General features: G+C 49.5%; 1 protein-coding gene across 1 annotated transcript in view; it reads right to left on the reverse strand.

Annotated features, from left to right (window-relative positions):
* Positions 1 to 2,125: 2,125 nt before the first annotated feature.
* Positions 2,126 to 15,472, reverse strand: part of Zcchc24 (zinc finger CCHC-type containing 24) — a 53,108-nt gene continuing 39,761 nt past the window's right edge. Inside the window, exons 3-4 of the mRNA XM_041662645.1 lie at positions 10,244 to 10,408; positions 2,126 to 5,845 (exon numbers count right to left, since the gene is read on the reverse strand). Of these exons, the coding sequence (XP_041518579.1) occupies positions 5,732 to 5,845; positions 10,244 to 10,408 (279 nt within the window). The 3' untranslated portion in view covers positions 2,126 to 5,731. The remainder of the gene's footprint in view (positions 5,846 to 10,243; positions 10,409 to 15,472) is intronic.

Consider the following 15,472-nt stretch of genomic DNA (forward strand, 5'->3'; position numbering starts at 1 on the left):
CCACCCCCCCCACCCACCCCCCGCCCAAGACTCTTTGAAAGGTATATGAGACTAGAAAGCCCAGATAGCTGTCAGAGCCTGGGAGGAAGGGGGCAATTAGCCCAGTGGGTGACATCAGGAAAGACTTTCCTTTCTGGGCACCCTAGCTTATTCCTAGAGCTGGGCTGGTTTCTCACATCCTTCCAAGATCCCTTCTTTGATGACTGCTGCTCTCCTGGGCCCCTTAGTGGCTGCTGCCTCTGGATGTGAGCATTAAGTCCAACCGGAAATCCTTCCTGTCCATGGGGAATTATTGATTTCCACAGTTTCGGGAAGTGTCGAAATCCATCCTGTGTTTGCTTTGGGTTTGTTTTCTTTCCATGGAGCCAAAAGTGCACATATGATGTACGTGCATGCACACACACACACACACACACACACACACACACACACACACACTGGAGGGGGGGGGCAAGTGACAGGAGGCTAAGCCAGAAAACTGAAAGCCAGCCTGGAAGCTTCAGGCTGGGCAGATAGCACAGGGATCCTGGGTTCAAGGCTCACTCCCCTTCCCACTCACTCATGTAGTGTGAACTAAGTGTTGCTGACTAAGCAGCAGACAGTGGGACCGAGAGGTCACCTCCCCTGAGGGAGTGGGGCCTCAGAGGGATGGGTGATGGGGGAGGACAGGGCGCTCTCTGCTTGGCATCCTTCTAGGTGCTAGTTGAGGTCCCACCAGTTGGCATGTGACTAGCTGCGGGGTCATGCACAGAGTCAATCTGGCCAGGCGGTGGTGGCACACGCCTTTAATCCGAGCACTTGGGAGGCAGAGGCAGGCAGGTTTTTGTGAGTTCAAGGCCAGCCTGGTCTACAACACTAGTTCCAGGACAGCTAGGGCTACACATAGAAGCCCTGTCTTGAAAAAAAAAAAAAAAAAAAAAAAAAAAACAAGATTCATTCTGTCCTTTGTCCACACTGTGGTGTGGGGTCCCCTTCACTCACCTGCTTGGCTGGACTGATACTGACTGTTTCCATGCAGACCCCAGCCTGCCTGGTATTTACACACCTAAGGATAAGCAGGAATTCTCCTTGTTACTCTGAAGGAAAAGACTTGGTGACTTCTAGGGCTCACCCTACAGCACAAATTAGACAAGGCTCTTGCTTCTGGAGTTAGTTGTCTCTGTTGTTGCTGGTCCCATCCCCTCCCCTTTAGTTTTCTTAGCCCCATCTGGAGGCCAGGGTCTGGAGGCAGGAGCTTGCCCACACATATGCACTTTGACTTTATTTAAATTTAGTAACCTGGAAACTTAAAACTCAAAACTGGGATTTCCAGTTTTACTCCCTATCCCCTGCCCACCAGGCAGCAGTAGTCTTAGCTAGTAAGCTGGCTCCAGACAGGAACTGAAGGCCCCTCTTCAGCAGCCCCTCACTGACAGTACTATTAGTGCCCCCAGGACCATAAGGGGATTCCTCAGACCAGGTGCTGCTCAGGGTGCACAGTGCACCCAAGGGTCTTTAAGAACCCAAAGACACGTTCAAACCAATGTCTTAGCATTGCTGTCTCTGTAGGTGACGGGTGAACAGCAAGACTGAAGGGAAGTACCAATGCTTGGCCAAGAGGCTTCATGGACAAGCAGCCTCTCGGGGTGGTGTTTTATTCCTACAGACGCCCTGTCCTGTGACAGCCCTGTCCAGTCCTGGCCTTGATCAAAGGAACTCCCTGCTCCCTCTCCCCTTGCTTGCATGTGATAGCCAGTGTCTTGGACCCCAATCCTGGGCTCACATTCAAACATGTGCAGCCACATCAGAGCCCAGGGCTGAACTTTCTGAGACTAAGTTACTCCTATATATGGTTACCCAGGAGTGGGAGTCCATCTGAGTTAATGTGTGACTTAATCTACTGACAATCTCACCCAGTTGGGGCCCCGCTTGGGGAGAGCCCTCACTTTAGAAAGAGCATTCACTTGAGGGCAAAGGGACTGGGAGGAGGCAGGACAACGGTGGAGGCAGGGCAAGGACAATACGACCAGACTTGGGGGAACTAAATGCCACCCAAGTTCTTCCCATCCCTGCCTTGTCCCACATCTGTGAAAACCTCCAGCCTCCCCCATGTTCCTTGTAAACAAACTCACAAGCCTCCTTCTTTCCAAAGTTCTTTTAATACAGCACAGAAAGGCTATATTTTCATAGGCAAGCCGTATATAGAGTCTTCAGGAATAAGGCACACAACGGAATGCCACCCCGAGGCCGGCCCTTCAGGGAAGTCAGGAGCCTTCTCCATGCACCCTCCAGGCAGGGCTCACGGGTTCTGTTTGTCTTCTTAGCTGAATGCACACACATGAACAGATACAAACATGAACAGGGTCACCTATTGGGGGTTCTGGGGTTGGTACAGAGAAGTTGGCCATGAGAGCAAACGATGATCCTCATTGCCACCTCCCAGAAGCTGCGACACCCCCTACATCACTGTTAGTTGTTGCACTGGCTACAATGTAGTGAGGTTGGATTAGACTTTTGTTTAGAGTAGATTCAAGTCCATTAGATGCTAAATGGCAGGTGTAAGGGCTCAGGTGAACAGATCCAAGTTCAAAGAGTATGGGGCTGGGAGTCAGGGCTTGGGCAGGCGAGGAGGAAGCCTGCCTCCTGTTTTCTTGTACCTGGTTGGGTCTCACTGGCAAGGCCAACGGGCTAGCAGACCAAAGGACTCTTTCATCCGATGTGTCCTTTTCCCTTGCCCATTTCCTGCTCTCCCCTAAAAAAATTAATAAAACCATAATAACAAGATAATGACACAAAGGTGCAGGAGAAAAGATTACAATACCATCTGCCAACCTCAGAGCAAGAGGCGCAAAGGATCTCTGTTCCCTTTTTACCATGTTGTCCATTGGTAACTCCCCTTAACAAAGCAATATTTTCAAAATACACAAAGGTATAAATACAGGACAAGAGCATATTAATAAGTTTAAACACTTGAATAATATACTGGCTGCTTAATACTGATATTTTCATCCAAGGAAAACAAAATAGAAAAAAAAAACAACATAGCTCAAAGGATTACAAAGTTTTTTTCCTCGTTAGAATTATGTACCAACTTCATATAATAATTCTATGTAGATAATATTTCCTTCTTAATGTAGTTCAGTTGCCTACTTTTTACAGACCAAAGCATAGAAAAAAATAACAAGGAAAAGGAAAAGTTCTCACTATATATTCTCTTACAGATCAGCCAGACTTGCAAAACTCCATCTAGAAATCCACTCAATATGGATTGTCCTCTCAAAAGCACTGGCATTTTTAAAAAATGCCTCTTCTTGTTGTTTTCAATTTCAACAATATCAAGCAATCCTATTTTTCTTTTCTCTAAAAAAAAACCCTCAAATATATACAAACAAAAGTTACTATGAAGAATTTGGGGGGGGGGGAGGCTACTAAGTTCAGTGTCCCAAGAAAAACTGGTAACCGTGCAGGAATTTTTAACATCTATGAATTTTTTCCCAAAATACACACATAGCATTTTTTTTAAAAAAAGAATTCTGTGTCAAGTATAACTCAAAATAAATACAAATTCACAAGTAGAGCTATTGAATACTTCATATGGGGTAAACACCATTCTCTCGCAACTAGATCGCTAGATCTACTGACTGCAAGCGATTGTCCCTTTTGAATGTAGTAAAACCACACACTTTCTGTCTCCTGGGCTCCCAGGCCCTCTGAGCATTAAGTCTCCCAGCACCCAGCCTAGATAGTGGTATCTTTTGCTTGCCTCAAAAAGATCACAAGTTCATCCAAATTATTGCAAGGCAAGACTAGAGAGGAGCTGCCTGAGTCAAGAGGGCCTGGATGTGCACAGACTCAGTACAGTGACCAAAATGGTCATCTGTCCCACCTTCTGCCTACCCCCACTTCCTCTGTTACTGGGCTCTTTGAATCTTCACCCCAGCTCACCCATGCCTAACGTGTCCTCATTTGGGACACAGCACAATGCCCACTGCTGTAAACACTCTCTTTAGGGGCCCAGTGGGATGACTGACAGAAACAGCCCTTTTCTACACGACAGGAAGCTTGGCATGGGGCAGCAAGGCTGGAGAGTCTTTGGTGCTGGGTGCTCACAGTCTGTAGCCCAGCATGCCACTCCTAGACAGCAAGGTGGCAGCTAGTGCCCTAGACTGCCACAGATATACCTTTGTTAAGTGTTCAGAGGGTATGTTCTCCCAAAATCTATCCTGCAGCTATTTGGCTGCAGACACACCTGCCCGTCTCTTCCACTCACTCCCTGGACCCTAGGTTAACACTTCACTGTGACTCCTCAGTCATACAAAGCATCTTCATTTGAAAACAAAGGGCAACTGGGCACCATGTGTAAACACTGAATTTCAGGCCTATTTCATGGTCTGACTTTTTTTTCTTCTTCTCCATAATGGCATAGTGTTGGGGCAAAGTCAAGCTACTCAGTCGTGGCAGCTGGTGAAGAGGAGAAAGACAAGAGAAATGTGGCTTGTCACAGGGAGAGGGGGCACCGCTGACCCTGGCCAGGACAGCGGTCCTCCCGGGCCATGTGACATGCCAGGAGGTTTCTCTGCCTTCCTGGAAAAGTAGGGAATCACTATCCCCAGTTTCCAATGGAGAGATTCTGTGGCTCATTTTAGACTTGCCCAGTGTGAGGGGCTGAGGAGACCTGGGAAGGGGATCATCTTCCATCTTCTCAGGGGATTGGAACATCAGACAAGGATGGCTGCAGGAGAGGACCCGGCATCACTCAGCCTAAGTGGCTACCAGGAGCAGAGGTTTAGAAGGCAGTACACCTGGTTGGCTAGGGGCATCCCATCTCCCCAGTGATGCTCTGTGTTCCGGAGGCAACCATCTTTCTTCTAGAACACCAAAGTTCATTGGGGCCTCTGGTGGCACGTTCTCACTTAGTGAGTGGGGAAACTGAGGCTGGAGATGAGATGCCCTTGTCCCAGGTGGCATAAAGTAGCTCCAGAATGCCAAGACCTGCATCCTCCATGCTGAAGCAGGCTTGCAACTTTTGTGGAGTGCATCCCTGACGTGGATGAAAGGCTAAGGATGAGAAGAGAGCAGCCGATAGAACCCAAGCCTACGGGACAGTCTGGGGGAGGTCATGGGAGGTGATGCCTGATATCCCTAGGATGTTTAATGTCCCCCTGCCTGCCAGTTCCATTGGCAGGGGAGGCTGTATTTAGCTACCATTCAGTGACGTCAGGGGTGGTCAGATTTGGGACTCACTGTGGGCCCAACAGACAACCACTCCTCAGCAGCTGCTAGAAGTAGTAACTGCCCTCTGTGACTACAGATTAGGAATGAAACAGGAATTCCCCAGAGTGGCTTTTCATAGGAGGCAAGCTGCAAGGTTCTGGGTAGGATAGGACCTGGCTGGTCTTGGAGGAAGACTTCCCACAGGCCTCAGGATTCACAGTTCACTGGTGTACTTGTGGCAGATACAAAGCCACTCAGTCCCAACGACACTCGGGAAGAGAGCCTGTGAGAATACCAAGACTTCTGCTGGCCTCTGTCCCTCTACAGAGTCCAGGCCTATGCTGAAAAGTCCCTGAACCTCCTATCTCTGCACCCTGTCCAGAGCAAGTCAGCCACACAGTTAGCACATGAGACGAGGACATGAGCCTCCTCTGCGTAAGCCCACAGGCCTGTGAGGTCTCCTCAGGTATAGGGACATTCAGCCCCTTGGGCAGCACAGGGAGGTGGTAGCTGAGGGGTTCTGCAGTGGCAGCCAAGGTCACTGCACACGACGACAGTAGTAGCCCAGGACCTTGCACTTTTCACAGAGGTGCTGCGGGTGCTCCTTGCTCTGGTCAGACACATCCAGGCCATCAGGCTTCTCCAGGGGTCTCTGCAAAGAGAAGAAGGAACAGGCCGAGGGGAGGAGGGAGAGGACCGACAGTTACGGAGGAAGCTCAGCCAACACTTTGGTACCCCACCTTCTGCCCATTTGCAGACACGTGTTCAGGAGGCTGAGGTAAAATTTCTGGGCTGACTAGAGTCAAGGCAGGGGTCTTAGACCTGGAACCATGGGCAGATAAGTTGCTTGATCTGCAGTCCTCTCTTGGCAACTGTCCCCTGAATGAAGTTCAGAGAGCTCCCAAATCCAGCCCAACCAATGCAGGACTGGGATGCAAAGACATCTGCTGGATGAAGAAACTGAGTCTCAGGTGAAGGAAACCCCACCTCACATCTGTCCCCTTGTCACTCCAGTGGCCTTGGGACTCAAAAGATTATCCTGGACATGGGTACAACACTTCAGCCCAAGGGGCAACAGCTCTTAGTTCCAGAAAGCCAGTCTGGGGCCTGGGGCCAACCCAAGCCTAGCACCTGTCCCCCCAGTGTCTGCCCATTTATTGAGTGACTATTAAACAGAGCCTCTTTCTTTCTTTCTTTCTTTCTTTCTTTCTTTCTTTTCTTCCTTTCTCTCTCTCTCTCTCTCTCTCTCTCTCTCTCTGCCTCTCTCTCTCTCTCTCTGCCTCTCTCTCTCTATGTCTCTCTATCTCTTCTTTTCTATTTTCTTTTGAGACAGGGTTTCTCTGTGAAACAGTCCTAGCTGTCCTGGAACTCATCCTGTAGAGCAGGCTGACTGTCAACTCACAGAGATCCACCTGCCTCTGCCTCCTGAGTGCTGGGTTAAAGGCACGCCCAGCTGCCTCACTGTTTTCTAATGGGGAAACTGAAGGAAAGGAGCAACTTGCCAGGCCTGTTGCACCACTTGTGCAGCTCCTGCCGTCTGTAAAGCAGGCTGTTACAGTGCTTATTTGCAAAGTTTGGAAGGACCCCGAGAGAGGCTAGCTGTTGGTAACCTGGGCTGCATTAGGCACACACAAGGACCTTTCTCAAAATTACATGTATTTACTTGTGTATGTGTTAAGTGTGTGTGTTCACACGTGTGCATGTGTGCCACAGCCTGAGTGTGGGGGTCAGAGGACAACTTGTAGAAGTCAGTCTTCTTCTTCCACCATGTGGGTCCTAGGGACTGAACTCAGGTCTTCACACTTGGTGGCAAGACCCTTTCCCCTGAGGCATCTCACCAGCCCTTAGGTTTTTGGACTTTAGACAGTTTTGGGTTTCCCTGCCTGCTCTCCCTCCTTACCCTTCCCACAAGAGTCAGCAGAGACCTGTAATCATTGCAGAGATCACGAAGAGCAGCTCCAGAGTGCACAGCATGTCAGATGGCAACTCTGTCCTTCCACCCCCAGAATGACACCTTTCTGCAGAAGGATTCTCTGCACGGACTTGGGGGGCTCAGAGGAAGCTGGTCAGGGCCAGCTGGGAGCCAGCTGGCAAAAAGAGGGGAGCAGAAACTATAGACTGACATGGGGCTTGAGGCAAAGACCCTTGGGTCCCAGTGGCATGCCCAGCAGGGTAGACTGTCCTCAGCAGTAGCAGGCTGTTTCCCCTTATGGTCCGGGACTTGACCCAAGCTGACACTCAAAGCAGTTGGGCAAATGGAACGGATGGTTCTGTAAGCTGAGGGTTTAGGCTGTAGGTGGACAGGATTCTACTTTTTAGCTGCCCCGGAAGTGGGTGTCTATAAACTCAGCCTTTTAAAGCTTTAGCTACAAAGGAAAGAACTGGAAGGAAGAGAGCCAGGCCTTGGAACTAAGGGCCTTCCAGAGGACTGGCCTCACCTATTCTATCCCAGCAGGGGAAAGGAGAAAGAGTTTGATTTTCCTGCAGGTCCCAGATGGGAGGAGCTCCGCCTCCAAACACTGGCTATGTGGCCTTGGCCTGGCCACCTGACCATCCTCGGACCCCATCTCATTCCCTCCTGTAAAGGGGGTGCCTTTTTCAGGGAGTTGTTCTCAGCAAACCTAGCGAAGGCAAAGACTAGCTAGAGGAATGGTCCTTCAAGGTGCTGGTTTATTTTGCTTATTTTTAATATTAATGGAAGGGGGCAGTGACATAGGGTCAATCCGAGTAGGAGGTGGGTGATCCCCCTGCCTTTCCAGATGTCCCAGAGAACGGAAGCCGGCACTAACCTCTCTCTTTATGAGTCTGCATGCCCCCAGGGTCAGGAAACTGAGTCTCTGCTGGCTGAGCACAGCCCCAGGTCATTGTATGCTCTGTCTGAAGGACTCCATCTTGAGCTGGAATCTGGATCTTTATGCGTTCATCTTGGAGGTCCCAGGCACCCAAGGCCTCCTGTGCTCTTTGCTCAGCTCCCAAAGAAAGGCTATGGGAGCCCTGACCTACCTCACACCAAACCCAAGCTGATGTTTAGCCATTTTCCACTGCTGCCCACACTCCACTACCCCCAGCCTCCATGAACCAGTCTTCTAGTAGGGCAAAGAGGGACAGGAGTGAACCAGCCTCTAATGCCTTGACTCCTGCTGGTTTGGGTTTTGTGTGGTCAGGCCATGTAACTCAGGCTGCCTCAAGGGCGCAGCTTCCACGGGAGTGGTGGCTTACCACAGATGAGGAAACCTTAAGCCATTTAAAAGTCTTGTCCAGAGGCCTCCAGAGAGGAGATGATAAATGTCAAGCCCCACACTGTTGGGAATGCTGCCTGTCCCCATCCCGGGACTAGCTCTAGATCTCATGTGCTCTTCTAGCCTGCTCCAGATCCCTGTCTGTCTCCAAAGTGGCATCTTCCTATGAGGCAGCTCCCACCCCCATGGTCCTGGCCCCTGAGAACTCACTAGTGCCTGCCCTGCTCTGCCCACCCAGCTGGGTACTGCTTTCCTGGGTGTTATCCCAGAGGTCCAGCGCTTCCAGGGATGAGGGCTGAGTCAATGAGGAGAGCAGAGAGGCTTGAAGGGCATTCCGGGGAAACCGCTCCTCTGCAGTGTGTCCTCGGCTCATGGTACCACAAGTCAAGCTGCTTTGAACAGCACTTCTGCCATACCTTGACTGAGAGCTGCCACCTCAGCTTGCCTTCCTGCAGCCTGCGATAGAGGTTAGTGACAGGTGCTGTCTTTGGTGTGTGTGTGTGTGTGTGTGTGTGTGTGTGTGTGTGTGTGTGAGAGAGAGAGAGAGGGGGGGGGGGGTTCTATAACCACAGAGTTCCACAAAGACTTCCTAATATCTGTGTGGACCGTCAGCAAATCATTTCATCTCTGCTTGTCTCTCCTCCATACAATGTATCTGACAGAGAGTGTGTTTGATGGGGCTGTAGTGGAGAGCGGTTAAAATGGCACCTGGCCCATGGGAAACCACAACTGATGTTGTACACGATCAGTAATATTTTGAAGGGGCAGGATCATTGGTTGAATCCTTGGGAAATGCTCTTGCCTGACCCTCCTGGCCAGCCCTAGTTCCTTTGAACTGCTCTTCTCCTTGGCCTTGGTGTTCAGCCTACAGCAGCAGGCCGCCAGTAGGGAGCTTGGGGGAGTTGTCAGGATGACTCCCTTCTGTGGAAGGAAACACCCAGCAGCTGGGACTGATCGGGGAGGCCCCCGCCCCCAGCAGGGATGCAAAGCCCATTAGCATTTCTTCTCTTCTGGGGGAGCTGGGTTGTCTCGGGGAGACGCAGTCCGAGCCTAACAGGAAACAGATGTAGTGGGGGCAGGGGCTCTCAGAGGAACGAGGTGGCCCAGGTCAGCCCTGGGGGAGGGGCAAGAGCCCTTCTCCATCCCCCTGGCTCCACTGCCTCCTGCAGTACAACAAGGAGGCAGTATTCCCAAAGCTCAGACCACAGAAGCAAGAGAGCCCAGGAGCCCAGAACTTCATCTGGAATGGATGTAAATGGTACAAATCCTTTGTGCGCCAGGCTCCCCAATACACACAGTAGGCGCTCAACAAACTCTGGCTGGATGGTGGTGATTGGGAAAAATGGAGTCTCAAGCTCTTGAAAGATTCTTCTAGATTGGGCCTCTCTATGTAGAGCCACACTAACAGGTCAGCAGGCTACACCCAGGTCATGCTGGTAGGATCTGGGGCGGAGGAAGGCAGAGAAAGCCATCAATGACCATCAATGCTATCGCCTGGCAAGACGGGACCAGTGGCTGCCCTGCCAGACTCTAGGGCACACAGGAACACTGCAGGGTGTCCGGTTCCCCTGGCCCTGAGAGTGTGAGTTGACCTCTGCCTGGGTTACAAGATCTTATGTGAGTCCCTCAGATCTGCAACCCTCGGATCTCCGACACTGGACACCTTGTAGAAATTGGGCTGTCCTACTCCCTGGCCTACCCTTTCTGCCTACCCCACCCAGAGAACACCCTGCCAGCCCTCCCCCAAGCCCCACCCACTGCAGGAGGCCCACTCCTAGCTCCGCCCTCGCCCAGAGGCCCTGCACACCCACCTGCTTGTGCGGGTACACATTAATGTGGCACTTGATGCACTCCTGCCCCATGTTGGCCCAGGAGTTCCCGCTCATCCATTTCCTCTTGCACTTGGGACACTTGTATTCACCAAAGCAGCGCTTCTTGCCTTGGTATGGGGTCAGTCCCTCACCTTTGGGACGTGCCTGGAGGACAGGAAGTAAATACAGTAAGTGGGGCCTTGGCCTTCATCTTTCATAGTCTGCATCCTGTCCTATAAGCTTGCCCTTCTACCACCAATCTAGAAAGTAAGATGGTCGCCTCCAGACCACACCTGCAAATCCTAGGGGTTGGAGCTCCCCATTTATGTCACGACAGAGACAGTGAGGTGCAGGCTTCTAAGGAGTTACGTTTTCATCTCAGATGTTGCAGGGGCAGCAGGATGGGCACAGGTGCTTTGTCCCACCAGGGATGTGACCACACAAGGACAGAAACTAGTGTCTGATGGAAGGGAATCACCTCCGCTGCCCCCTGCGCCAACTGTGCGCTTCCCTACATGGAGCCAGTCCTTTTCTTGGCTGGCTTTGAACTCAGATCTCCTGTCTCAGCTTCCAGTGTTTGTGGAAGATGGAAAAACACCCTCTTTTTCAGTCTCTGGGGGCATCAGTATATTTGTCTAGGCCCCTGTCACTCACCAGACAGACACAGATGACACACATGCCTCTTGTTTTTTTCTTTTGAAATATAAGGTCTCATGTATCACAGTCTGGCTTTAACTTACCACATAGACAAAGATGATCTCGAACTTCTAATCCTCCAGCCCTGCTTCCCAGGGCTGGGGTTACAGATCTGTACCACCATACCTGCTTTATGGTATGCTGGGAATCGAATCCAGGGCTGTGTGCATGTTGGGCAAGCACTATACCACCTGGCCTACATCTCCAACCCAATTAATCCTGCTGTTTCCTTCATGTGTGTCCCAGTAGCGACTGTCTTCTGCTTCACAGCTGCATGGCGGCAGAATTCATGAGAGCCCATCGTGTGCTTCCATGAGGGCTTGGTACATGTGTCAACTTAAATGGCTTTGAAGAGTAAATTTCCAGAAGTGAGACTTCCGGGGCATAGGGTATGTGCACTATGTTTAGTGGTAGTGTCTATTGCTGCTGCCTCTGCTCACACAAGGCTTCGCCAGCATCGCACCCCAGATCCCCAGGAGCGGGGTTCTAGCTAAAGCTCCCATTCGTTTGCAGCTGCACCTACCACATGCTTGCTTTCCCAGCTACAGTTGTCTGTTGCTCAACCCATCTGAAAGGATTCGACCGTCTCAGAAATAAGCGCCATGTGAGCTCTATACTGTGCACAGTTCTGAGGAACAAGATGAGCGCACTCTCCATGTGACTGGGACAGCAATGTCCCATCGGCCCGTGTGTCCGCGCTATCTATGCTACCTGCCCATTAGCTATTCAGTAACTGGCTGTTCCCAGATGAACTGCAGGATCTACAGTGCTTGTGTTCAAGTGGCCCTCACTGTGCACAGTAATTGCCCTGGATCACAGGAGTAGGGGAGCAGACAACTCATATAACAAGGAGAGGCCGTAACGTGCTTCCATCGCCCCAAAAGGGGAAACCAGACAATATCATAAAGAAAGGGGAAAAAAAGTCTGAGGTTGCTAAAAACCTTCGGTGAGAACAATTACTCTGTTGGGAAATCGAGGGAAGAAATTTTGATCTTAGAACTTCAATGCCTAGTTACAGCCCAGAGCAGACAGCCACTGAGGGTCTTGAAATGCACCTTTCTATCTTAGGGGAAGCCGGGAAGCTGTAGCATCACTAATCTAATAGGTACAAAGGCTTCTCACATCTTTCATAATGAGGAAGACACATTTTTGCATGTATTTAAAAATGGTTTGTTTATATTTCATGGACTGTTTCTCTTTGGGGGGATTAACTTTAAAAGTGTGTGTGTGTGTATGTGTGTATATATGTATGTTTGTGTGTGTATGTATATGTGTATGTATTTGTATGTATGCTTGTGTATATGGGTGTATGTGTATATGTATGTGTGTGTATGTTTGTATGTATGTTTGTGTGTGTATGTGTGTTTGTGTGTGTATATATGTTTGTATGTTTGTGTGTATATGTGTGTGTATGTCTGTTTGTGTGCCTGCACAGTCAGAAGAGGACATCAGATCCCCTGAGCTGGAGTTACGGGAAAGCTGTCCTCTGGTGCTCTGAAACAGCAGCGATGCTCTACCACTGACCATCTTTTCAACCCTAACCTGATGGAGGAAGGTCATTGGTTAATTATGATAAAGAAACTGCTTGGCCTCATAGGTTAAAACATAGGTGGGAGGAGTAAACAGAACAGAATGCTGGGAGGAAGAGGAAGTGAGCTCAGACTCGACAGCTCTGCTCTCTGGAGCAGAGACGCCATGCTCCCCTCTCCTAGGTGGACGCGGGGATAGCTCTGCTCTCTGAGGCACACGCAATGAAGCTCTGACCCAGGATGGACGTAGGCTAGAATCTCCCTGGTAAGCCACCTCGTGGGCTACACAGATAATTAGAAATGGGCTAGTCCAGGTGCGAGAATTAGCCTAGAAGAGGCTAGATAGAAATGGGCCAAGCAGTGTTTAAAAGAATACAGTTTGTGTGTTGTTATTTCGGAGCATAAGCTAGCCAGGCGGCCAGGGTGCTGGGGACGCAGCCCCACCGCCCCTATTACTACACTAACCTCTTTCTTGTTGATTTGCAGCAAGAAAATTGGTTTGTGTTTTATATGTGAAAGAAGCTAGAGCTCTCCTGCACAGCTTGATAACTGTATTGAAATATGATCCAAATAACGCACATCTCACTCATTGAAAATGGTCAGTTCAACGGTTCTTAGTATATTCAGAGCAGTACAGTCGTGGGCATAACCTAACTTTAGGACATATTTGTCACCCTCCCAAAGTCACTCTGTACTCACTAATACTCCCTGTGCTGCTCGCTGGTATATGATCCGCCTCTGTAAATTTCCCCAGCTTATATTCTTTCTTTTGTTCGGCTTCTTGCTGAAGCATGTGTCCACACTTTACCCTCTTGCTGCCAAATAATAACCATTGTATGCCAATGGCATAGGGTGCACTAGGCTGCTTTTCAGTTGGGGTTGTCATGAGTAAAGCTGCTGTGAGCCTACATGCACTTATAAAGGATGCTTTTTGTTTGTTTTCGTTTTTTGTTTGTTTGGTTGGTTTTTCGAGGAAGAGGTTTGTTTTTTTTTTTTAAGGATTATTTATTTATTTATTATGTATACAATATTCTGTCTGCGTGTATGCCTATAAGTCAGAAGAGGGCACCAGACCTCATTACAGATGGTTGTGAGCCACCATGTGGTTGCCAGGAATTGAACTCAGGACCGTTGGAAGAGCAGGCAATGCTCTTAACCGCTGAGCCATCTCTCCAGCCCCTTGGTTGGTTTTTCGAGACAGGGTTTCTCTGTGTAGTTTTGGAGTCTGTCCTGGAACAAACTCTTGTAGACTTGGCTGGCCTCAAACTCACAGAGATCTGCCTGCCTCTGTCTCTCGAATGCTGGGATTAAAGGCGTGTGCCACCACGGCCAGCTCAAAGAATGTGTTTTAAAAGTTAGTTACCATAGGATTTTAAACTGGGAGACTACCCATAGATACAGACCCACATTAGCTGTGGAATCTCTCTAGCTGAGGCTGACCATTAAAGTCAGCATTCACTCTCTCCACATAACTTTCTTGTGGGCCTTGAGTTTGAGAGCGGCTTGAACCAGGCTCTATATGTCATCATTAAGCGTGGTACCCTGCCTGGCAGTGACAGGATTGTCTGGCAACGTGCTAGAGAGAATCCAGAGCCCCACCTTAGATTCAGCAAATCAGGACCTATGTTGGCGTGTGTTGGGGTTGGGGCGTGCAGGCATATCTGTACACATGCGTGTGGAGGCTAGAGGTCAAACAAGAAGGACTTCTTCCATTGTACTTCTCTCTTTCTTTCTTTCTTTCTTTCTTTCTTTCTTTCTTGTCAGTTCCTCACTAACCTGGAGCTGACCAACTTGGCATGGCTGGCTATCCAGCAAGATCTAGAAGTCCTTCTGTCTCCATTTTCCCAGAGCTGGGTTACTGACAGGTGCCACCACATGCAGCTCTTTCTGTGGGTACTGGAGCTTAAACTGGGTCCTCTTGCTTATATGGCAAGCACTTTACCCACTGAGCCATTTCCCCATCCAAGAACCTGCATTGTGATAGAAACCCCCGAGAACTCCTCCTCCATCAGGTTCAGGAAGCTTGGGCTATGGGATGATCATTGCCATGGTAACCCTGAGTGACTGGCCATTTAGGAAACAGGGTATAGAGGTCAGGTGCAGACTCTGATCCAAATCCTAGTTCTGTGATCTTGAACAAGGTTAGAGGAAGTAGCTCTATCCGAGAGTGTTTGGGGCCAGTGAGAAGGCTCAGTGGGTAAAGGCACTTGCTGCCAACTCTGCTGACCTGAGTTCAATCCTTGAGACCCACATGATGGAGAGAACCAATTCCCATAAGCTGTTCTTTGACCCCCACATCCATGCCATGGCACACACGCATGCACACAGATATAAATAATTAATATCTGCAAAAAAAACTTTTAAAAGAATATTCTGAACATTAGGTGAGATGATACAGGTAAACCCTATGAACAGGAGGATTATTGGCACTACTATTATTTACTAATCCAAAGTTGTATCAGTATGTACAGATAATAGTGTATCAGATAATAATTCACATTAATTATGTGCATTTATTGCTGCTGTTTTCCAGATATCCATAATATCCAAAATAATAAAAAGGGAGAGATGTACTGAGTGTGAAGATCAAAACTTGGAAAAGCAAGCCCATCACAGTCCTGACTTTTGGGTCCCCTGCTTGATGTCACTGGACTTGCTAGGAATGGCGATGTCTCGGGAGCAGGTTTAGTGAGGACTGGGGAGGCCTGAGAGAGGGCAGCGCTGTGAGAGATGCACCCCACACCATCATGACCTGCTCTACTCACTTGGGACAAGAGAGTGCCTCTGAGGCTGAGCTCTTTGAGTATCCAGTCTGCAGCTTTCCTGAGTCCTTTGAAGTCAGTCTCTCCACTGCCATCCATCACCCGGTACCCTGGCTCTGAGCAGCCTGTGTCTATAGCCTCCTTGGTTTTGTTATCCCGAAATAAGAAGTCATACGCACGCACGTACTCTCCTGCCTCCGTTTCCAAAGGTGTATGCGTATGCTGAAGGGGGGTGATGGGGC

This window comes from Microtus oregoni, unplaced genomic scaffold (assembly GCF_018167655.1).
Source record: "Microtus oregoni isolate MIOR12 unplaced genomic scaffold, Mior012 000013F_ref0000133, whole genome shotgun sequence".
NCBI lineage: Eukaryota > Metazoa > Chordata > Mammalia > Rodentia > Cricetidae > Microtus > Microtus oregoni.